The 24,569-nt window shown below is 48.7% G+C and overlaps 1 protein-coding gene across 3 annotated transcripts in view; it reads left to right on the top strand.

Moving 5' to 3' along the window:
* The window catches only part of POLR3A (RNA polymerase III subunit A), a 47,119-nt gene extending 24,624 nt beyond the window's left edge, over positions 1-22,495 (top strand). The window contains exons 16-32 of one of the 3 annotated variants that reach the window (XM_055425360.2): positions 832-1,004; positions 2,907-3,018; positions 4,237-4,355; positions 5,975-6,112; positions 7,925-8,095; positions 9,008-9,121; positions 10,056-10,091; positions 13,403-13,489; positions 13,576-13,658; positions 14,821-14,991; positions 16,080-16,173; positions 16,363-16,455; positions 17,109-17,273; positions 17,773-17,937; positions 18,143-18,274; positions 19,461-19,593; positions 21,395-22,495. In XM_055425360.2, coding sequence (XP_055281335.1) covers positions 832-1,004; positions 2,907-3,018; positions 4,237-4,355; positions 5,975-6,112; positions 7,925-8,095; positions 9,008-9,121; positions 10,056-10,091; positions 13,403-13,489; positions 13,576-13,658; positions 14,821-14,991; positions 16,080-16,173; positions 16,363-16,455; positions 17,109-17,273; positions 17,773-17,937; positions 18,143-18,274; positions 19,461-19,593; positions 21,395-21,543 — 2,135 coding nt within the window. In that variant the 3' untranslated portion in view covers positions 21,544-22,495. Of the gene's footprint in view, positions 1-831; positions 1,005-2,906; positions 3,019-4,236; positions 4,356-5,974; positions 6,113-7,924; positions 8,096-9,007; positions 9,122-10,055; positions 10,092-13,402; positions 13,490-13,575; positions 13,659-14,820; positions 14,992-16,079; positions 16,174-16,362; positions 16,456-17,108; positions 17,274-17,772; positions 17,938-18,142; positions 18,410-19,460; positions 19,595-21,394 lie in introns of those variants that run through there. The other 2 variants (XR_008685796.2, XM_055425361.2) reach the window with 2 other exon arrangements.
* Positions 22,496-24,569: the final 2,074 nt, after the last annotated feature.

Here is a 24,569-nt window from a genome sequence, read left to right as displayed (position 1 = left end):
CTTCAGTGAGTCATAATAATAACAGCGCAGAGCATCATAAAAATGTAATAATGAAAGTTTAAAATATTGTGAGAATTACTGAAATTCAACATAGAGACACAAAGTGAGCAAAATACCATTGGAAAAATTGTGCTTTTAGATTTGTTCAAATACAAGGTTGCCACAAACCTTCTATTTTTAAAGAAACACACTATCTATGAAGCACAGCAAAAAAAGGTGCACCTGTACAAACTTTCCACCCAGGTTTCCCCATTTGCAGCTCGTACATTACCTCCAGCAGAACCTGAGCATTTGTTTCTGAGACTTTCAGACTCGGTGGCCCTCCATTCCACAGCCACTTTTCAGCATCCCCTTCCCCATCCTGTTAATCCAGTTGCCCCTCACCTGCCCACTTGGTACAGGTGTTACGGTTAGGATTATTGATGGTATATAGTTCCATCAAAGGTAGAGTTCACATCTGTTTCTTAGCCTCTCTTTTGAAACGATTTCTGAAAGAGAATTGGAGCAGGGAGGTGTCTGGGATGCTGGGCGCCAGCGGTCCGTAGCCCACTTTCTGCGACTGGCTCTCTCGGTCTCTCTTTCCTGTTCAGTGGCTGTCTGCTTTATAATATAGCTGGGACATTCCTGTGCTCCGTACCAGGTTGTGAGCTCTCTTGAGAGGAGTTAGTGAGTCTTAGTCATCTTTGTGTAACAGCCCAGGGACCAGTACAGTAAGTTTTTGTTTAACTGGCTTGCAGCAAGTTCTCTGAAGGTATAACCTTGTTTCTGCATAACAGGGTGACTAACATCAGTGGTTCTCTCTTCCGGCTCTCCCTGCCAACCCGTCTGCAGCTAACCGTGGATTCTCAATCGGGATTGGTGACGTCACACCTGGCCAAGGGCTGCTGAAGGCCAAGTATGAGTTGCTGAACGCTGGCTACAAAAAATGCGATGAGTACATCGAAGCCCTGAACACAGGCAAGCTGCAGCAGCAGCCTGGCTGCACCGCCGAGGAGACTCTGGAGGTGAGTCTGGCTCTCTGGGTCAGGTTAGCCACCAGTGGCATTGTAGGTCCTGAAGAGACGCGACAGAGGTGAGTGGAGAGGAGAGGCCGTGGCTTTAGCCCATCTCTGAGCTGTGCAGCTCATGTGTGTTCTGATGATGGGAGGGCCTCCCATCAGATCTGTTCCATCCCTTCCAGGTAGTGTTCCAGGTAGTGAACAGCTGCTGTCTGTTCATTTGGCCACTTGGGGCTGCTCTTGTTCCATCATCACACTTGGGCCCCTTCTGTCCCTAGAACTTCAGTGCTTTTGCCCTATTACCAGCATCCTGTGACCAGACTGACACCACAGCTTTGAAAGGATGGTATTTGAAAGAGACGTGGTTAATTCGTGTTTGAGAGTCACGGTCCAGTCTGTTGCACGTTCCAGTCTGGAGCTAAGTTAGCTGAGAACTGGACCTGCAGGTGTCAGAGTCAGAATGGCCTGAGAGTCCTGCGTTTTCTCTGAAGCAGCCTGCCTTAGCAGTCTGACTCTCTTCTGCCTCCCCGTAGCCTGGCGCTCAGAGCTTTAACTCAACTAAGTAGGGAAGAAAGGATTTTTGAACAGTAAAAATTTTTTTTTACTTTTATTTGTATATCTTTTGGTTGCGCTGGGTCTTGGTTGTTGCGTGTGGGCTTGCTCTGGTTGCCATGAGCAAGGGCGGCTCTTCACTGTGGCGCACTAGATTCTCATGCAGTGGCTTCTCTTATTGCAGAGCATGGGCTCCAGGGCACGCAGGCTTCAGTAACTGCAGCACGTGAGCTCAGTAATTGCAGCTCCTGGGCTCGAGAGCACAGGCTCAATAGTGGTGGCACACGGGCTTAGTTTCTCCGAGGCATGTGGGATCTTCCCAGACCAGGGATCAAACCCGTGTCTTTCTACATTGGCAGGCAGATTCTTGGCCACTGAGCCATCAGGGAAACCCCAGTAAGAAATCTTCTGATGAACTTCTTAAAGCAGAAAGAAAGCAGTATTGTGTGAGGTGTTCACAATTAGCTCATTCTTAATGTCAGTCTTAAAGAAAAACAGAAAGAGAGATCGGGTGTTTCTCACCTAGAAGATTACTTGAGGCTTCAGCTGCACTCCTCTTTAGTGGAAGCATGATTCCCAGCTGATTGAGCATCACAGGTTGTGGGTTGAGGGATGGCAATCCAGATGAGCTCATGGACTAGAGTATTCCTATTGAGTTGCCTAATCACATGCCCAGCTGGTAGGAATTCAAGTGTGTGCTTGGCAGAGACAAATTTTACAAACAGTACATGCCACTCTCTTTTAGTACGTATTACATAATGTCATATAAAGTGCAAAATGTTATACATGTGTATACATAGTATACACAAACATGTGATATATACAGTAGTGTATATAATACACATACAGAGACACCACTATGTAGGGTATATACACAAAGCTGCATATATTCTACCTCATTGGCCATTTAAATGTTTTTCCGAGGTTTTGTTACTAACCATTTTTTCCTTACACTGATTATGAAACCCATGGGACTTTCCAGGGGGGCGCTAGTGGTAAAGAATCTGCCTGCCAGTGCAGGAGACATAAAAGATGTGAGTTCAGTCCCTGGGTCAGGAAGTTCCCCTGAAGAAAGGCATGGCAACCCCCTCCAGTATTCTTGCCTGGAGAATCCCATGGCCAGAGGAACCTGGCAGGCTACAGTCCATAGGGCCACTCAGAGTAGGATGCAACTGAAGTGACTGAGTACGTGGAAAATGTCAGTCTGCAGAGATAGGACATCTTGGTCTTCTAAGGTCTGAAACCTTTCATCTGCTGGAAATCTGACATCTCGCTCGAATTCTTCACATTCTCTTAAATGTCACGCTGAACATCGGTAATCACATAGGCATCGTGCATCTCTCTTTCTCCCGCCAGGCTTTGATCCTGAAGGAGCTGTCCGTGATCCGTGACCACGCAGGCAGCGCCTGCCTCCGGGAGCTGGATAAGAGCAACAGCCCCCTCACCATGGCTCTGTGTGGTTCCAAAGGTGAGTACCTCCTCTGGCTGCCGCTGTCACTGCATTCCATGCAGGCTGGCTGGCTGTGCTCTGGAAAATGTGCGTCAGAGCTTCAGGCCTGGAGTTCCCTGGTGGTTTGTCCAGTGGTTAGGACTCGGTCCTTCACTGCCCAGGCCCAGGTTCAATCCCTGGTCAGGGAACTAAGATCCCACAAGCTACGCGGCAACCCCCCTCTACCACCCCCCCAAAAGAAAGAGCTTCAGGCCTTTTGTTTATAAGGGTGCGAAAGTGAAAGAAAGTGAAGTCGCTTAGTCATGTCTGACTCTTTGCAACCCCATGGACTGTGGCCTACCAGGCTCCTCTGTCCATGGGATTTTCCAGGCAAGGGTACTGGAGTGTGTTGCCATTTCCTTCTCCAGGGGATCTTCCTGACCCGGGGATTGAACCTGGGTCTCCTGTATTGCAGGCAGATGCTTTACCATCTGAGCCACTGTTTATCTTTTCAAATAATGCTTAGAGAAGGAGACGGTTATTTGCATTTTTAGAATGTCTAACTCCTTTGGAGAAACTTGTTTATTATGTGTGTGGATTTCTGAGTTTGAGGGTGCTTTGAGTAAACTTGGTCTTATTTTTTTTTAAAAAAAGAGCCATGGATTTTTAAAATAATGTGTTTGATGATAATTAAATACACTTAAAGTTTATAGTTAGCTAGGACCTGAAAGTGTTAGGGTTTCATGATACTGCAGTGAAATTCAGAACCCTGAGCTTTGCAAACTTCCTTTTTTCCCAAATTTCTGACAGAATACAGTCCGATCTCTTTAGCCTTGCTGTCCACCCCATGTCTCCTTCCTGCTCCCGGTGCATAGTCCACACTCCTGTCCTGTGTCTCTGCTTCCCACTCTGACCCATTTTGGAACTCCTCCCCCGTGTCCTCTATGTGGAAGTCATAATCTTCTCCAAGAGTCCAGCTGGTTGACTCTGCCTTTTTGAATACTCCCCTAGAAGTTTCTCCTCCAGCCCCAGAGTGCTCATTCGCCCCTGAGCTCTAGCCCTGCCTGGCCTTCCTTGTGTTACTGACAGCTCTGTCCTTGCTGTTCTGGTTCTGTCCTTCACTGTCCCTAGAGTATGAACTTGTTGAGGTTAGGGGGCTGTGCCGTGTTATATTCCTGTTTTACCAACAGATCTGCTTGTACTTCAGTTACTGTGATTTTGGTAAATGAATGTTCTATTTCTGACCTGCTTCCCCAGGTTCCTTCATTAACATATCACAGATGATTGCCTGTGTGGGACAGCAAGCTATCAGTGGCTCTCGAGTGCCAGATGGCTTTGAAAACAGGTCCCTGCCTCACTTTGAAAAACACTCAAAGGTAAGCAGGAGTGGATCAGATACAACTTTGAAGGACAACCTTCAGCAGCATGAAAGAGTGACCAAAGCTCTGGGGCTGCCAATTAGGCGACTCCTGGAGCTGTTTAGAGGGTGGGGACCACTCAGGGTTATTACCTCTGCAGTCAAACTTGATTGAGTCTTGTAGAAGGAGCCTCATGAAACTCGGAGCTATAAAACTTGGACCAATGCCCTTTTGTATATTTTCTCTTCTAAGGTGGAGGATGTCAGTTTCCCATCCAACTTTATCTTTTAATCTGAACGTGTTGTTATTTGTGTGCATTCAATCTGTATGCTTATTTTAGGGAACACTTACATGAAAGTATAAAGATTTTTAAATAGTGAACATGTGAGCCACAGTGAAACAACCAGGAAATTCCAGGTTCTCTCTGGAATTCCTAAACTGCCTGTAAATGACTTCTGAGTTCCATTGACCCTCGTGGTCTGGGCACTAGCATCTGTAGAGTGAGATAGACAGGCCTCTATTGGGGTTTTCTGAGATTCTGGCGTAGGTAGCTATTAAATGAACAGTTGAGGAACTTACAGCTGACTTGGTCACTTAGTAGTTCTGGATGGAGTCAACTGTTACTCACACTAAAACACAGATGCCCCAGCTGCTCCTGGCCTGAGGAGCTGTAGGACTTATGGCCAGCCCCTCCTGGGGAGATGGGACTGCTGTACTGAAATTGACAGACACTGTATCAGGTGGCCCCAGGAACAACTTGGGCTCTCTGCCCAAGATCAGAATTTACTAGAGGTCAGGCAGCCAGCAAGTCACTGGAATGGTACCTGACTATGCTTACATTGCTCGCAGTCAAAGCCTGACCACTTTAGAAGAGATGCCAAGGACATCTAGTGCCAGACTTTGGGGTAGATGGTACTTGCCTAAAAGTGCTTTTGAGTATGCCAGTTGCCCTTTAAGTGAAACGGGGCAAAAGGATTTTAGCCTATTCATCTGAGTTGTCCTCCAAGGAACACGAACCTGTCCAAATCAAAGGCCATTGGGCATTTCATAGGGTGTTTTTTAAATGTGGGTTTTTTGGGGGGTTTTTGCTTTTTTTTTTTCTTTATCTTAATATTCACCCATTTAAAGTGTAGAGTTCGGCAGCATAGTGTGTTCACAGAGTTTGTGATCATCATCATAATCTAAATTTTAGGATATTTTCAACAGCCCAAAAATGAATCCCCATGAACTGTAGCAGCACACAGCTATGTTTTGGAGGTGGACAGGTCCAGCCTGCAGGCAGGTATCTTGGGGGTAGTCGTTTCCCGGGAGAAGGCCAGGGTGCCCTCTAAACTGAGATCCGTGACTGCCTGCCTGCTCTGGGAGTAGCAGCCCAAGCTTCGGTGTTCCTGTCCTGAACCACCTGGCTGCCACTGGCACGAGCACCAGCCCTGGCTGGGAACTCACTCTCCTTGTCTCTGGTAAGGATGGTTTGACCTAAATTATTTCTTCTTTAGGAAAGGGCATAAAACGTGGGAGTGCATTGGCCAGGTATTTATAGTCTAAAGGTGAGGTATTTTCTGATTTGAATGGGTCTTGGAATTGTGGACCTTAAGTTAGATTTTTCTTTCCTTTTTTTTTTTTCTACCTCTCTTTAGCTCCCAGCTGCCAAAGGCTTTGTGGCTAATAGCTTTTATTCCGGTTTGACACCAACTGAGTTTTTCTTCCACACGATGGCTGGCCGGGAAGGTCTGGTTGACACAGCCGTGAAGACAGCTGAAACAGGATATATGCAGGTAACCTGAAGAAATGTAGGCCATTAGCAATGAAGCTGGACAGGTCTGCCGATCTTGACTGCTGAGTGTTTGCTTCTTTTGTACCTGACTTCTGATTTATTAAGTCTTGGCATTTAAAAGGAAAAACTGAGCAATGTAGATGCCCTAAACATAAACAACACAAAAAAGTAAGATGTTAAAAAAAAATAAAGTTCAAAGTCAGTGTCTCCTTCGAATGGTGCAGACCAGGCTGGAGCCACATGTACCAGAGCCCTGCTGGAGGAGAACATGGACCAGAAGTCCCCGGACATGTCATCTCACTGAGCCACTACTTGCTAATACACGGAGATGGGGTGGCAATACCCACCTCCTGATTACACACTGAGAGGGCTGTGCTCACCATGCAGCGGTTTATGTAATCCATCATTATTGTCACTCTAAGGGACTCAGAAAACCTGTTCTACTGCCTGCAGGAGGGCTTGGGCACTTGGAGGGCTGACTTGTTCTCCATTGTGTATATAGTTGTAAGAGAGTAATCTTTGGGGACAGGGCTGAGCTACCTGCTTTTTATGCCTGTGTTTCTGAGACTGCCACAGAGGTATATCCTAGACAGCAGAAGGGTGAAAACACATCCTACTTTGTGCTTCCATAAGACCACAAGCTAAGGATCTCTCTCTAATTCTCATTTCTACCTTGTACTCCATAATCTACGTTTTGTTTTTTGTTTTGTGGTTGGTTTTGGTTTATTTTTTGTTGATTTTATCAGCTTACAATACATGAGGTTAACACTCCAAGTTGCTAGGCCATGAACTGCTGTGGTTTTATGTCCCTTTTCTCCCCACCGTGGACTGAGAAGCATAGCCCTTGGCAAGCAGGGAAGCCAGGACTGATAAACCAGGGATGTGAATGAGTGGGCCAGAATGCACAGGGTTGACGAAAGCGAAATGGACTCGAGTCAGGACCCACCTATTTCCATAACCTCTCGTCTGCCCCCTGTGTTGTGTTACTGATGGTGCTGCCCTTTTAATCATCGTTTAATGGGAAATCGCCCTCGCCTTCAGAGTGTGCTCTTGTCAGAAACCTAACAGACTGTGAAACGCTTTTAACCCTCTTGCCTAAATGTCTGTTGACTTTATTTTTTGTCCTTTACCTTTCTGAAGTCCAGAGTATGACTTTCCCAGAGTGACTTGTTAACCTAGAACAAATTACTTCTGGCATAAGGGATTTTTGTTTTGAAGTTGCCTGGAGGAAGATATCTTTCCCTTTAACTCATTGAACCCCTTCACCCCGCTGGCTGGAGGGTTCTCCTGGTAGAAGGTTCTCCCTAAGCAGGTTTGAGAAATGGCTGCTACCTGCTGGTTCAAGCACAACATGAGTCCTGTTCTTTCTTCTTACCCATCAGTCCCAGAAGAGGGCCTGCACTGGATCCTCTGTAATTCATATTGAAGTCCACAGGGGTCCCAGATTAAGTTGTGTTTAGAAATGCAAAGCAATTGCATTAATTTAAACCTTAGGGAGACAGAGAGGGAAGGCAAAACAGCCTAGGAAAACAGTGTTTGCAGAGTCCTTCAGGGATGATGGGGTTTAAATTGCATGTATTCTAAAACACACTGGAGCGTGAAGCATATTCTAAATCCCACTGCACAAGCTAGTGAGACACTTGTGGGGCCGTTCTTGAGGTCAAGGACTCTTTTTAAGGGATTTCTAATAAAATGTTTTTATGTGATTAAAAGCACTGGTAGCCTTGAAACTCAGTTGCAGATATCAACCTTTGTACACATGACTAGTGCTCTCAAAGCACCTGAACTTTTATCTCCTCTCCTCTTCCTTCAGAGAAGGCTCGTCAAGTCCCTGGAAGATCTTTGCTCACAGTATGACCTGACAGTCCGCAGCTCTACGGGAGACATCATCCAGTTCATTTACGGGGGAGACGGCTTAGATCCTGCAGCCATGGAGGGAAAAGATGAGCCTTTAGAGTTTAAAAGGGTTCTGGACAACATCAAAGTAAGATTAAGCATTGTATTTGTGAGCGTTTTCAAGGACATTTCTTTAGAATGGATGTGCCTTTGGCATAGCGCACAGTTAACACTGTCATATCTGCCCGCCCACTGGGGTGGTGTTTGTCTTTTGTAGTCACTTTGCATGATTTTCCCCAGGCATTAAGGGAAGAGAGTTTCTCAATTTCAAAGTCTAGTTACTGGTAGTAAACCAGTGCCAGTGGACAAGGGCTTTGTCTTCTTGTCAGTGTCTAGTAAAGTGTGATAGAGACCGTGTAAAAGTCACGGGTGTGGAGAAGCAGGCCTGTTTAACATACTTTTAACAGGATATAATTTAGAGCAAGCTTTTTGAGAGGCAGCTGGACAGTGTTGATCTGAATTTAAATCTGGGTGCCCTTGAGCAATACTTAAATTTCACTTATAGGAATTTGCCCTACAGAAATGATCTAAATGTGCCAAGAATGTTCTTCCAGCATTGTTTATAGCAGATACAGGCCACCTGTGGAGGACAGGTCAAACATGGGATGGTCTGTCCACATGTTACGGTGCGGTGTAACCATTAAAACTTTGAGGGAAAACCCATGAGCTTGGGGGTGGAGAAGTATTTTCACACTTGAATTTTTTTTTTCATAACAGCAGTTTATGGTTTTAGTGCCAATCTGGGGCGGGATGGAGGTTGGGAAGGAATGACACAATACCCGCTGGATAGCCCACAAGCCGTTACATAAGGCGGAGTATCAGTTTATGCTGTTTTCACCTTCGTATTAAAGGTAGTGTCTGCAATGCGTTTTGAAAGACAAAAACATCACAGGTTGCTGAAAGCTCACTGGGTGAGGTTGTTCTGTCCCTTATAAACTCCTTCACTGAATGCTGCTCCCTGCCCCGCTCCAAATCACACTGTTTTCTTTCGATACTCGAGGCAGTCTTCCCATGCCGGAGCGAGCCTGCTCTCAGTAAGAACGAGCTGCTCCTGAGCGCCGAGTCCATAATGAAGAAGAACGAGTTTCTTTGCTGCCAGGACAGCTTCCTGCAGGTGAGCTCTTGGGGGGGTTGTGCCCTGGTTTTGCCGTCTCCAAGGAATCATTCTCCAGGTGCCGACAGGGAAGTGTATAAGCTGGGGGTGCTTATGTAAGAGTGTTTCTTGTTAGAAGATTTAAGAGCGGCCCAGGCAGGAGAACCTCAGCAGTCAGCATAAAGATTTTATCTCATGTCTCTTTTAGTTTGTCTTTTGCACAAGTGTTTCTCTGGTAGAAGACAAGTGCTCTAGTTAAGAGCCCTGATTTTTTTTAAACCTGTCCCTGTCACCCCCTGCCACCCAGTTTCTCATCCTGCAGGCCAGCTCCTCCCTCAGTGGTTTGGAAGCCCAGTAATTTGCAATAGAGCGTTGTTTTAATGCCATTTATTGTGTTTTATATAATAAATGATGCAGTAGTGTTTGTTTAATATCATCATTATTTTAAATTGCTTTTTTTCTGGCCACAATATGGGTTAGAAATGTAAGTCATCCTTCCTTTTTCTGCCAGGGACCTGTTACCTTGACATCCTCTTAGTTTTTTAGTTTGTTTTTATTTCGCAGACCTCCTCCTTTCTATTGATAATCATGGTTATGGTCAAAAGCAAAGGAATACAGGAATACATGGTTCCCTACGTATGCTGATTGTGATTCAAATATAGCACAAAATATATCCCTTGAAGTATATAAAAAATATAAACAGTAAGACACTTAAATAAGGATATTTTAGTTAAAAGCTCTTCACTCTTTGACATGGTAAGATACAAAAGGTAAAAAAGAGACTCTTCCAGCTTTTAAATACATTTAAAACTAAGAGGCTAGCTACGCTGAGTGCCTTCATTTTGTTTTTGTTGCTTGACAATTCTTTTTTTTTTTTAAGTAACAAATGAGAGGTGTGATTTGGTTTTTCTCCATGACTGTATTCACTTATTTATGTTTCTGTTTCTCCTCGAAGACCTTAACTGAGACAGGCTATGAGAAATACAACGAGGTAACATGCTTCTGTGCTGTGGCTGCCGAGCAGGGGACATAGCTGTGCTGCACCCCAGCGGTCTGTCAGCCCCAGGCACTGCAGAACGCTGTCCCACTCCGGCCGGCAGGGCTTCCCCTTCTTCACTTGGCCCAGGCCCTTTCTTGTCTTAGATATGTTTTGACAGTGGTCCCCTAACCAGCAGCACTTGTGGGTTCAGTGAGCACTTGTTCATCCATCCCGTCCCCATCTGTCACACGCCCCACAGATCCAGGGCCGCAGAGGTGGCTGAATATGCCCTCACCCTCCAGTCACCCCATCTGAGCTCAGGTTTGCCAAGGGATTCCAAAATTCACTGACCAGAACAGATTAATCTGAGCCGAGAAAACGTTGTCTGGCTGTGGTGTCAGAGCTGGGGAGGCAGAGAGAACTCCCGGGTGGCACTGAGCCCTAGCCCTGCCAGAAGCTGACAGCCAGGCTCACGCACGCTACGGGCTGAGTGTGAGCGTTAGCTGCTGGTCATCTGTGTGATTAACAGCCTTCCAGTTGCCGTGTTCTGAGTTCCCTTGGCATGCATGGGTTGATCCTGCTGAGTTCTTAGTAGCTTATCTCAGTTTCCCCTTCCAAAAAGGGAGCTTTTTTCCTTTAAACCTAACTTCCAGAATATCTGCCATAACTCTTGGGTGAGGGAACTCATTCCTTTTAGCAAAGCTGCTGCCAGAAGCATGTCCACATGGGTGGCAGCTGAAAGTTGTCCTTTGCAGCACCCGAACTGGGGAATGGTGTGAGGTGTGTGCTCTTGACTGCTCGTATGTACGGACTTCCTCAGCAGATGAAAACCCCCTGGATCGGCTTGGCCTTGGGTTCTGGCCCCAGTTTCCCTGTACCAACAGGTGGGGCAGCTTTGAACACCTGGCAGGCAAATGGCAACATCTGGGTCAGGAGGGCTTTCAGAGGCTCGCCCTAAAGGACACAACCACAGCTAGATAAGTAGGCTCAGGGAGGAAGTCACCCATTGAAGGAAGCTCTTAATACTGAATGATACAGAGTAGAAAGTAGGTGGCAGCGGGTTTTTATTGCTGATGAGGATCCCACTTGAAGGCAGAGCCACCCCAGGGGAGATTATCCCACCACCCTCTCCAGCTGTAAGTTCTATCTCTGATATATAACAACTTAACTATATCTGAAAAATGTGGCCTCAAACCTGTAATTAACAAGTAAGCCTGTAGAGTCTCTCTTTAAAGCGTCTCTTGAGAATTTTCAAGTTCTTTTAAATTAGTTTAAGTTCTTTGTTAAAGTCTTTCTACATAAAATGATGGCTGAGTGGCATGATAACCTTCCATTCTTTGTCAGTGAGGGGAGTTGACCAGCAAGGACAGTCATGGGAAGCCTGTGTTCATGAACAGGGGACAGCCCAGGTGTGATGGAGTCCACCCTCATAGCCCCCCTGATCACCTGGGCTCCTGGGAGCCAGTCTGAAGTGTCCAGTGGGCCAAGACAACTTTGCAGAAAACCCCTCCCCTGAGTGCAGAAACATTTATTTGACTTTGTAGAGGGGCCGGTTCCCTTGGCCAAGCCCTGACCTTATTTAGCGCAAATGGCCTCAGCTCTAGATTGATGGAGCCAGTGTCCTGCCACCCCACAGGGAGAGTGCACCACGCTGGACAGCAGGTGACTAAGAAGAGTCTGTGGGCACAGACCGTGTGGACCCCAGGAGTTTTAGTTTTTTGCTTTCAGAAAAGACAGTAACTAGAAATTGCTCACTAATCTATGGGAGGCTAGAGAGATTTATTTTTGCAATGTTAGGACAAAACCTGGCTAGTTAAGTCTCAAGCTCTCTGTAAGTGCCTTATAGAATTTTATTTTTGTGAAAGTGGGCTTCTGGTCCAGTCTGCCCTTTGAAACATTTGTTTCAGATGAAATTTTAGGTATTTTCAGCTGTGATATAGATTGAGTAGACACTGGGCAGGCATGCTGGTCTTCTGCTACAGTTATCCTCAATTGAGAGACAAGACCTAGTGAGGATTTGCAGCCATCACAACAGTTGTCCACCCTTGGGCCTGCCCAGGGGTTTGTCCAGGTGTGTAGATCTGACCTCAAGCCAGCCACGATGCCTGCACTTGGCCAGAGTGCCCCCCAACCCCCAATTTGTCCAAAATCATTGAGGGAGATCATATTTCCCTGAGGGTCGCTGAGAGGAAGCATAGTCTATCCACCCTTTCCCTTACTGTCAGAAACACCCCTGGATCAAACCAGAGCAGCGGATGTGCTTTCTCTGAAGGATGCAGCTACTAGATAGCATGTGTCCTCAGCTCATCTGAAAGGTGCTCTCGGAGTCAGTCCCACGGTGCGTGGTGTGTGCTGGCAACAGGACATGGATGTGTGTGGCCCATTAAACACACCACACCCTCTGTGAGAACTCCTCGAAAGGACACTGGCTGATCCTGGTTCTAGGAGCAACCACAAGGCTATTTCACAGACACATACCAAAGTATAAAGCATATGGGTTTTCCCCTTAGAGCAGTTACCAGAAAACTTAGGCCTGTCATTTCTAGCCTTGTCCTATGGATCTTCCATACAATGTAAATTCTCTTCACCTTCTTTCTTGCTCCATTTTGTCATCATCCCAGGGCTTAGAACTCTATTCTTAAAATACAGCGGGAGCAACAGATAGGCTGATGTTTCATTTCTAGCTTTGAGGGTGATTTCCTGGAGGCCTTACAAAGTTCTGACTATGTGTGGGAAGGGAGCATGAGACAGGGGAGCAAGGCAGAGGTGAGGGTCAGAGATCGAGCTGGGACCGGGAGTGTTTCCTCTGAAATGAAGGCAAGCTGAAGGCATGTGCTTGAAATGTGCATAGCATCTACAGAGCCACGCTTTGTAGTCTTTCAGTTGAGCAGCACAACCTCAGAAGAAGCCCTCAGGAATCGATCCGTCTAAAGGCTTAGAGCACAAGTGGCAGAACGGTGCTTACTCTGGGCTGCATGAAGGTGGGCAGCGAGCTGTCCCAGGAGAGCGGGGGGGCAGCGGGTGGAAAGGGTCATCCTGTGTGTCTCTCACGTGCTGGGTTAGCACTGCAGATCCACAGGATCATCGTCAGAGCGAGGAGACCTGAGAAACACTGCAGCGGACGAGCAGTGTGTCCAGGGTATGGGCAATGTGGTGTGTTCCTTGGGAGAACATTTTGTGATAAAACCCGTATCCACGTCATATCCCTTGGAGTGTCTTATTTAGCCACCACTGAAGTAGGAAGGATTCATCACTAAAAAACGAACCACGTCGTGAAAATCACTGAGAAATACATATCCGATGTTTGTTGTGCAATCTTTCAGGAGATAAAAAAGTTTATCAAGGAGGTTTCTGAGAAGATCAAGAAGACCAGAGACAAATACGGCATCAACGACAATGGCACGACAGAGGTAGTGGCGCTCCCCGGCGGGTCGGGGACGCGGAGGGTCGCCCATGCTGCCGGCCCTGACCCTGAACTTGGCTTTCGTTCCTCCAGCCCCGTGTTCTGTACCAGCTGGACCGGATCACCCCCACCCAAATAGAGAAGTTTCTGGAGACGTGTAGGGACAAGTACATGAGGTGAGGGTGCTGATTGTCTCAGGCTGCCGGGCAGTCCAGTGGGTCTCTTGCAATTTCCTATTTCCCCAGGAAACAGAATCCAGTGCCCACATCACTTGCCAACTGCCAGCCTTGAGCAGGTTCTGTCACCTCCTCGCTAGGGGCTCCAGTGGGTAGACAGGCTGAGTGCTCCAACACGTGGAAAGAAGTGCGGAGAAATTTCCGAGCATCGTGTTTCCATAGGGAAACTATCAGCATATTTGGCAAGGGCTGGCTGCTTGTCCACCTGCAGTGCCATGTGTGAGCAGCGCTCTTAGGTCTTCTCCAGTCATCCCACGCTGGCCACAAGTAGCCACACCGTGTTCACTGTCATCGTTGGACCCCTCTGAGCATTACTCCCCCTCATCTCTACCCGTAACTGATCTGTGTCCGGTTCTTCTTCTGTCATAAGCCTAGCCTGGGTCCTTGCCAGTTCCTTCCTGACCCTGATGGCATAGGTATTTTTTCTGTTGAAAGATAATCAGAAACCTCCCCAGCAGTTTGGGGGTTTTAGTTTTGTCTTTTTTTTTTTTTCGGCCTTGGCATAAGGCTTGTAGGATCTTAGTCCCTGGGGGTTGAACCTGGTCCCTGGCAGTGAAAGTACAAAGTCTTAATCACTGGAGTGCCAGGGAATTCCCTGGTTTTGTCTTTTAATTGAGGTATCATTGACCTATATGTAAAAGTATATAAAATGGGTATATTTAAATGGGCTTTATATTAAGTTTGCAACTCTTTTGTTTAATTGTATTATGGAGTAGGGCCTTCCCAGGTGGCTTAGTCGTAAAGAATTCTGCCAAGCAGGAGACTCGGGTTCAATCCCTGGGTCAAGAAGATCCCCTAGAGAAGGAAGTGGCCATCCATTCCAATATTCTTGCTTGGGAAAATTCCATGGAAAGAGAAGCCTGGTGTGCTGCAGTCCATGGGATCACAGAGTCGGGCACAACTTGGCCAACTGAACAAACAGCAGATAGTTGACCTACAACATTATGCGAGTTTCAGGTGCAGACATAGCAGTTCAGTACTCCTATACATTGCAAAACGATCACCACGATACACCTGGTTACCACCTGCCGCCGTACAGATATCACATCATTATTAACTGCATTCCCCAGGCTGTGCATTTCATCCTAGCTTGTCTTTCCAGGGCACAGATGGAGCCAGGTTCTGCAGTGGGCGCGCTTTGTGCCCAGAGCATTGGAGAGCCAGGCACCCAGATGACCCTGAAGACTTTCCACTTCGCAGGTGTGGCTTCCATGAACATCACCCTGGGCGTGCCCCGCATCAAAGAGATCATCAACGCCTCCAAGGCCATCAGGTGCCCTCATCCATTTCCCTGTTGTTCTCACACTCATCTGTCATGTCCTGGAGAAACAACGTTTCTCTTGTCATGAGTGGGTGTCTGATAAATGCTAGTGGACAGTATCTCAGACTCTGGAGTGACACGTGCTAGTGTTAATCGTATTGTGGCTTTTAAAAAAAAACCCAAGACAAAATGTCCAAACTGGAGAGAGTCAAAACTGAAGCAATGGTTCTTTGTGACCACAAGTCACATGAAAGAAACCTAAAAAAATGCCTAGAAAAATTGGAACCATGTGTCATTGTAGACTTCATCCGTTTGATGTTGTTATTCCCAGCTTCACTAGTCCTGATGATGAGTCTGCGACTCGATTTGGGGCCGTATTCTGTGACAACACTCCCCCAGCCCAAATCCCACCCCCTGGTGATTTCATGATAGAATTTGTAGGTGACCTGAAACTAGGAAAGATAGAAATATTTTATAGCACGTTCAGTGACAAAATCATGTCTTACCTATGATCTGAATGTAACAAAATGACAATACAGCATTAAAGGAGAGAACGCTGTACTTGGTTCTGGAACAGCACCTGGCCATGTCCCGGGTGGCAGGAGCTCTGCCCACCTCCTCTAGGTCAGTCAGATCACCCAGGAGTGTGTGTTCAGGGGATGCCATCCAGGATGGCAACGGTGGAAGCTACTAGCTAGTAGTTGGAGGAGCTGGAGGTGTCCTGGAGGGGCGGTTGTGGGGGTAGAGCAGGGTAAGCTATAAGTGACATGATTTTGTCACGCGCATGCCATAGTATACAAACCTGTAGTATACAAAGGGTCAGTTTACTCAGGAAACAGAACTGAAATAACTACGTATTAGGACCAAAGAGGAAAAGGAAGGTTTGCTTGGCCGGGAAGACTATTCTGAAAGTCACTCTTTCATTGATGGAGTGGATTGCCTCATGAGCACAGGTGTGTGCAGCCCTCAGGCCTGCCCCTGACTCCAGGGAACACTCAGTACAGTAAACTGCAGTTGCATTTAAGGTTCCAAACTCACCTGGGCTTCATGCAGTGTGGTCTTCAGGCAGCCTCGTAACCCTTTGCCCTTCCTCCCCACAGCACTCCCATCATCACGGCACAGCTGGACAAGGACGACGATGCAGATTATGCTCGTCTGGTGAAAGGGAGAATTGAGAAAACCCTCTTGGGAGAGGTAAGAAGAAATCCCTCTCGATAATAAGAAAACTAAACCAGGAGCATTGCCAGGACGTGTGAGAATCACGTGTAGTGGATTTACCAATCCGTATGTTCGTGCTGCTCTGTGTCCTTAAGAGAGGGAGTCTCGTATGCTCCGAGGGACAGGGAAGTGACTGACGGATGTTCTGATCTTTTGACATCACAGATTTCAGAGTATATTGAAGAAGTGTTTCTTCCTGATGATTGCTTCATTCTCGTCAAGCTCTCCCTAGAACGGATCAGACTTCTGAGGCTGGAAGTGAGTCCCATAATTAAATGCATGAAGGAAGTCATCCCCTGTCCTGTCCAGTCCCAGGACAGGTGCTGACGAACTAGGGCAAGAGCTGTGCATAGCACGGGAAGCCCCAGCAAGGCTTCCGCTTGGTGTCTATCCTCCGGATCTGTCGCACTTTCACATTCCGTCTACCCCGACCCCAGCACAGATATTACCACCTAGAGACACACAGGAAATTAGTGGAGGTGGTGTGCAGACCACAGTGCCCGTTTGCTGTGACACAGCATGCCAGCAGTTGGAAGGACCATAGTGCCAGCTCTATCTTACCCACCTGTGGGCCCCCAGCGCAGCAATGGCTGGCTCAGGATATGTGGGTTGACCTGGCTGCTGCTTATTGGCATTTATAAACAGGTAACGGTGGCAAAATGGATTCAGGAGAGGCGGGTGGTAGGATCTACTTTTTTAGTGAATAAAGCAGAGGTGTAGATACAGTACATACATATACATGTATCTCTGGTATTAAAAACCACAGTACCAAAACAGACATGATGAGGAGAGAGACTAGGGGGAAATCATTAAAAAGGCTCCTTAGAGGGCCAGGTGCTGAAAGGCCACGAAACAGAAACCACAGCCTCCAGATCCCGCCAGTAACCTCCCGGGCATGCGACCCCTCACAGGTGAACGCTGAGACGGTGAGGTACTCCATCTGCATGTCCAAGCTGCGCGTGAAGCCCGGCGACGTGGCCGTGCATGGCGAGGCAGTGGTGTGTGTCACCCCCCGAGAGAACAGCAAGAGCTCCATGTACTATGTGCTGCAGTTCCTGAAAGAGGATCTCCCCAAGGTGAGTCGCAGGTCGCCTCCCCAGGTGGTCAGGCCTAACGCCTGAAGGTGCGTGAAGGGAGGGAGCACCTTCATCTCTAAGCTGCAGAGCCAGGCATCGGGGCGCGTATGGGCTGCTGAGACTGAGGGTGGCGCCCTGTTGCTTCGTTTCTTTGCCACATCCCCGAGGAGTCAGGCAGGTTCAGGTTTCCTTCTTTGCACTGCCTCACCATTCTGCCTATTCAGCTCTTCTCTGTTCTCTCATAAAACTGGTGGTGGAAGAGGGCACAACCCCCTGAGCTTCTGCTTTCCGCCGCCCCACCCCCAGCGGCTCAGGCAGCACACAGGCACTCCCAGCTTTGGCGCGTTCCTGACAGTCACCTCTGAGATGGGGTGACCAAGACCACAAACACAGGCTGTGACACCCCCAGTTCTCGCAGCCACTGTGGTTTCCCAGGCTGCTGAGTGGGTGGGGCCGTACGCACTGCGGGGTCTCGAGCCCTCTGTGTCTCTGAGTCCAGGTGGTGGTGCAGGGCATCCCGGAAGTGTCCCGAGCTGTCATCCACATCGACGAGCAGAGCGGGAAGGAGAAGTACAAGCTCCTGGTGGAGGGTGATAACCTGCGGGCCGTCATGGCCACCCACGGCGTGAAGGGCACCCGGACCACCTCCAACAACACGTATGAGGTACCGCTCACAGCCGGGGCTCCTGCAGTCGTCCCAGCACATTCCTCTGACCCTGCCATTCACTCTGGTCTGCACCAAAGACTACCCACACTCCATCTCTGGGGAGGAATACAGGGTGCTGGGAACCTTCAGGGCAGAGGAGGATAGGAGGGGAAACTGGGGAGCCCTGGATGTGGCTGCCTCCATTCATCTCTGCCCTCCGCAGGTGGAGAAAACCCTGGGCATTGAAGCTGCCCGGACAACTATCATCAACGAGATCCAGTATACGATGGTCAACCACGGCATGAGCATCGACCGGCGGCACGTGATGCTGCTGTCTGACCTCATGACCTACAAGGTGCTTGGGGGCCTCGCGGCTGCTATCGCAAACCTGATCGCAGGAGCATGAGGCTTGGAGGACATACATGGTGCCTGGCTGTGATGACCACCATTGCCCCAAAACCAGAGTACAGTGGTCCAGCTGGGCGTGCTGGTAAAATTCCAGTGTGAAAATTGCAACCTCATGGCAGGAGGCAGGGCATGGTTTCTATCCTAAGAAGCCTAAGGATTCCGTGACAAACTGAGGTTTATGTCCTGTCGAACCCATTTCTCATACTTCTGTAGCCATTTCTAGGTGAAAATCTGACTGGGGGACTGTTTGGTTGGTTGGTTGGTTTTTGTTTTTGTCTCTTACCAAAAATCTGTCCTCTATCAGTGCATAAGGCATGATGCCTCCACAGATAAACTTGTACTGTTTTGCAGCAAATTCAGAAACTAGGTGGGGGAAGTGACCCATTTCCCACCACCCTGTAGTAAAGACAGTCATTTTAAAGTCTTCCTTTCCATTTTTGTTCTGCACGCATATATTAGATTACTGCAGGTAAACAGTAAAAATGAGCATGTCATTATAAGTATTTTCCACATTGCTGTGTAGTTTTTAAAGATACTTTTTTAATGATGGTTCAGTATTCCTTTGAATGAAAGTACCTAAGTTTACTTGTTTCCCTACTTTGAAGTGTTTTAATTATTTGGGTTTTTGTTTCTTTGAGCCATAAGAAACATCTTCAGAAGTATTTTTTTTTCTTTCAGATGGGAGAGGTGCAATTTAGTTCCCCGACCAGGATTTGAACCCAGACCCTCGGCAGTGAAAGTGCAGGGTCCTAATCACTGGACCAAAAGAAAATTCCCTACTTTTCAGTTTTTGTTTAGTTCGCTTTCATTGGCGTAGAGTTGCTGTACAGTGTTGTGTTAGTTTCTGTTGTACAGCAAAGTGAATCAGTTATACGTCCACATATATCCACGCTTTAGTTTCCAGTTCTTAATTCTTTGTTCCGGTGGCCCCTGGCTGAGTGTCAGGATGTGCTGTCAGTGCCAGTGGCCTCAGAGGGACACCGGTGGGACCGATGGTCGGCAGGGTCCCTCTCAAAGCTAGACTGTGACTTGAACAGCAGCCTGGCTGCTTTTTGCTTCTTCTGTTGAGTGGGGCAGGGGTTGCATTCTGTCTCTGGCAGGAGTCCCCACTCTGGCTCTCTCCCTCGGCACAGGGTGAAGTCCTGGGCATCACCAGGTTTGGCCTGGCCAAGATGAAGGAGAGCGTGCTGATGCTGGCCTCGTTTGAGAAGACGGCCGACCACCTCTTTGACGCTGCCTACTTTGGGCAGAAGGACTCTGTGTGTGGTAGGTTTGGTGCTTGAGCAGCCTCACCAGAGGCCTTTGTGGGTTTTTATTGATGTGTTTTGTTTTTTACAGTTTAAACCATGGCCAGGGCTTCTCAAGAGGTGGAGAAACTAAGCAGGCAGAGCTTTGACTTGTTTAAGAATAAAGTCGCAGCTCACAGAATTGGAACTAACCGATTTTGTATCTCCAAAGCCTGACTGTGGCAGCCTGCATCCCCCCCGCATCCTTTAGAAGGCTGCTCAGTCAGGACAGAGGAAAGATCACCCCTGGGCATGTAAGAATTTTCTAGCCCTCAGAAGGAGAGTCAGCCACTCTGTTCCTACCCCAGGCTTTCCTGCTGTCCCAACTCCCTGAACAAGGCAGCTGGCACGCTTCCGCCGGGTGCCTTGTATGCCATCTCAGCACGTTGCTGAGGCATGGATATCAGCCCTTTCACAGTGAGAAGGCCCAGGGCACTAACTCGTTATCAGTCTCGCCCTGCGCTGACCTGCTCTCCCCACAGAGCCTCTCTGACGGGCCTAGGGGAGAGGGCTGGCTGTCACAGCAGAGCTCTGCTCCCCCAGCCCCAGAGTGCCCGCTTTACCCCAGCCTTTCTCGTGCCACGGCAAGACCCTGTGGCCTGAGGCGGGAGTTTGTCTGGGTTCAGACAGCAGTGCCACACCTGGCCCCAACACTGCTGCCAGAGCTCTGCTTCCTAGGGGCCATTTCCCCTCTCACCTCCTGGATTCACCACCCAAGGTGATGGTCGGAGGGGACCCAAGCAGTGTATGCCTAGTTTTTGCTTCTAAGATTAGGGTCACAGGTTGCAAATATAAGGAAAGAGAAATTACCCAGTTCTTTACTATAACGAAGGGCGAAAGGAAAGAAAAGAAGGCAGAGACGAGGGCAGGAGAAGGGCAAGGCCCAGGCAAAAGTGAGAGCAAGCCTGCTTGCAGGACTGAGACCCAGCACCCCCGCTCCCCGACGAGGACACTGGGCCCCCGTCTTGGCTGCTGCCCACCCCTCTCCACCTTTCGGGGCCTGGCGTGGTCACCCTGCCCCAACTTTAAAATCTCCTGGTCCTTTGCACGTTGTAACTCAGTGTCAGCCTTCAGTCTAGTTAGATTGCCTCTCTGGCCCCTGATAGCACAAAGCCCAGAACACAGCAGATATACACTTGCTTATTATAGAACCAGAAGCCTCACGCAGAGCCCAACATTTAGATCTTAAAAAGCTGAAAGGGAGCTTGAAGAAAGAATCTACACTGTCGCCTAACTCCTGTCACTCCATGAGGGGCCCTGCCTTCATAGTGTTTCTGATTCAAGCTGTGGACTCCGAGGTTGGGGTGTTGTTAACCCTGGCCCACCTCCGAACCCTGGGCACAGAACAAATCTGTGCTGCTATTTCCATGGGGATTGGCATCTACTTGCTGCAGTCCCATTTGCTTGTTCCCTGGACCCTAAATTAAGGACATGCTGGGTGGCAGACTCGGGGTTTCCTAAGCATCATTCAGTGTATCCTTGCTGTTTGAGTTTAGTGCTCAAAGGTGAGGCCCACACCATGCCTTTAGCTCAGGCAGAAAGGCTGCTGAGCCAGCAGCGGGGCTGTGAGCAAGCACTTCCCTTCAACCAGATGCAGGAACTCCCGCAGCCTGCCCAGGAGCACCAGGCCATGCCTTCAGCATCCACAGATGAGGAGTAAAGTGAGCAGCCCAGCTCCAACATTTTGGGGCTGGGACTCCAAGTCAGTAGTCTTTCTGTCCTGCTTGAAGACTTTCCCAAATATGGAGAAGCTCTCTCACCTTCTTTCTGGTTGGTTTCAGGGGTGTCTGAATGCATCATCATGGGGATCCCCATGAACATTGGAACTGGACTCTTCAAGCTGCTCCACAAGGCCGACAGGGACCCCAGCCCTCCCAGGAGGCCCCTCATCTTCGACACAAACGAATTCCACATCCCCCTTGTCACCTAGTCCAGGGAAGAGGCGGCTGTTCCTGACCTTGGCCCCCTGTCATCTGGAAAAGGGCTGGAGGCCAGCAGCCAACTCATGAGCTTTGTTCTCCCCGGGACCGAGGCCCTGCTGCCTCCACCATGCTGGCTGTTGGAGAAGGTTCCCAGAGTCCTGGGAGCTGCTCATCCCATGACCCCAGCCATAGCACAGTGCTTGGTGGGGTAAACCAGGATTTTTCTGTGTTTGAAACCTGCTTAATCTGGGGACAGCTCTGCACCTCCTGCCCACTTCACCTCCCTGGACTTGTGAGGTGGCCCCAGCCAAGCATCTCTGCTCATTTCCACCTCCCCTGTCCCTCCATCCACTCAACAGGGGGGTCCCAGCCTGACCAGGAACCAGTTCTAACCCCCAAAGCCAGGGCACATTCTCAGTTCTCCTGTTCCCCGCTCATGCTGGAATCTCCCAATGTGACATACTAATGTAAATATTGTTCGTATTATTTATTTGTTCACTGAAGAATTTGGAGTTTTTATTGTTATTTTAGTTTTCCTTTTGAAACCAAGAAGCTGTGGAAACCAAGAGAGCCAGCTTTGAAGCATCACTGGAAAAACTAGTTAAGCAAATGGGACTGTCTAGGATTTGAAAATGCGTTGAAACTGTCACGAGGCCAAGCCGCTCTGAAACATCTTTTGCAGACACCCCCACAACCCCCTTTTTGTCTGTTTCCTATGCCCATGGGGGCACATGAGTCAAACTCATTCTTTGTGGCCTGTAGAAGGCTCTCCAGAGTTTAGAGCCGGCTGAGGTGGGGACATGGAGATGAGTAGTGGGACTGGCCCAGACGCTCTGTGCTGCCTGGGGGCATCCACACTCCTCCTGAGGAATCCACACGTGTGCCCGCCTCCTGCAGCCGAGGAGCACACAGGCAGCTGCAGAGCCGGAGTTCTCGAGAGTGCCCTGGGGGCCTAGTTTGAGAGGGGTGAAGCGGGCACCGAGGCAGGATGGGTAGGGCCCGCACGGGGGTGGGCACCTGCTGGAGTTGACGTTCCCCAGGTGGCAGCAGCAGGTTTCCCAGAGGACATCTGTGATGTTAGGCTGTGAGGAGGGACCCGGCAGGGTGTCCCAGGAAGGCCCATGTTTCACTGCCTGCTTGGGCTTCTGCCAGTGACTGCGCCATCCATCGCTGGTGCGGTTTTCAAGGCTTACAAGGGGGTTTTGTGAAACACCAGAAAGAAACGTACATAGCTTGTCTTCTGGAGAGCACAGGGATTTGCTCACAGAGACGGTGGTTCTTTGTGCCGAATTTGCTCCTTGGGATTGGCCTGGGACCACAGAGAAGGAACTGTGGTGGCCACAGCTCTCCTCTAAGGACGTTCCGTGGAGCCTGCCCTGCCCAGAGCCAAGCTTCTCACTCTGGCTTTTCCTTCCCTCCCTGGGGGCTTTGGAAAACCTAGGCTGCTTGGTCAGAAGTGAGATGATATGAAAAGTGGAGCTTTGATCCTGTTTTCTGGCTCCCTGCTCTTGGGAAGATCAACCTCTGAAACAATAGCTGATGCATCTTGTTGTATTAAGCTAGTGGAAGATGCAACAGTGTAGACCAAAGAGTGAGGTTTGGATGATTAAAGAGGTGGGGGTGGTAAAGGAAAAAGGGGAGGCTCAGAATTCAAGCAGTAGTTTATAGAATTACATTGTTGGGTCATTCCCTAGTTGATTCCCCACCTTCTGAGTTAATGCTGCTAAGGTACTCTGCAAAGCCCTAGGTTCTTGGGTGCATGTTTGGAAAGAGTGTATTTTTCCCCATACTGACATAAGTTAGGAATTCTTGACCTGAGTTATTTTTTGTCAATGCTCAGGTTTCAATTCTACCAAAGTGAGTCTGGGCTTCCCAGGTGGCACAGTGGTAAAGAATCTGCCTGTCAATGCAGGAGACACGAGAGACATGGGTTTGATCCCTGGGTCAGGAAGATACCCTGGAGGTCATGGCAACCCACTCCAGTATTCTTGCCTGGAGAATTCCATGGACAGAGAAGCCTGGTAGGCTACAGCCTATGGGGTCACAGATAGACATGACTGAGCACTAAATTAGTTTGGTCCCACACCTATGAGGTTAACCTACAAACTTCTCTTAGGGTGCCAGTGATATGAAGAAAAAAAAAAAGCCATTTTTCACATTCAGCTCCCCCTGTATCTTTGAACTGATCTGGCCTAGTTTGACAAATGGTTGAGTCTGTTAATAGTGCTTATGAAGGTTTGTCCCATGAAGCCTCACCACGGACTCTGCTTCTCTCACCCAACCTGCCAAGAGCCACAAGACTGGCTTCCTAAAACCTGGGAAGTAACTTCTGGGCCTGATCAGCTCCAGGACTGCTGGAATACACATGAGGGCCAGGGACGGTGAAATTGGGTAATGGAAGGGCCCACAGTGCCCACCTTGCTCTGTGTGATAGGAAGTTGGGGGAGACCATGGCCACGGTGTGGTGCTGTGAGTGACAAAGGCGGCACCTCTTGGAGCCTGGCCTGGTCTCTGCAAACACTCCGTGACCCCCTTGGGGGAGACATTGCAGTGGATACAGGTTCTGGGTTGGATTCAGACCAGCACATGGTTCTGGGAAGAGGCACACCCCCAGTGACAGTGAGATACCCTCGCTACCAGCCCCGCCACCATAGGCGGTGTTGACTGGTAAACCCTACTCCGGGTTCCCCACTGCACATCCCAGGGGTGGGAGTTAAAATTCCCCCTAATCTGATCATCTGCCCTGGCCTCAGGCTTTGTGCAAACTCAAACACTCAAATAGCAGTGTATACTGAAGACCGAGCTCAACAGAAGGTTAGGATGTTATTCTGGCCTATCTGGAAGAAATAAGGAAAACATTTCCATTCTGCCTGATCCATTAACAGACACATATTTCTGACTGGTCATCTGTCCAGTCTGTGACCCTTTTTCCATCCTTGGTACACAGGGATCAAAATAGTGACCGACTCAGTTTCAGCCCCACCCCACTCTGTTCAGCACTTTGCGGGCGGGAGAGACATTCTGGAGTCTCAGT

Source organism: Moschus berezovskii, chromosome 12 (genome assembly GCF_049115385.1).
Source record: "Moschus berezovskii isolate FMDL1 chromosome 12, NW_MosBer_1.0, whole genome shotgun sequence".
Lineage (NCBI taxonomy): Eukaryota > Metazoa > Chordata > Mammalia > Artiodactyla > Moschidae > Moschus > Moschus berezovskii.
The sequence above is the reverse complement of the archived record's forward strand: the minus strand, read 5'-3'. Positions and strand labels throughout refer to the sequence as shown.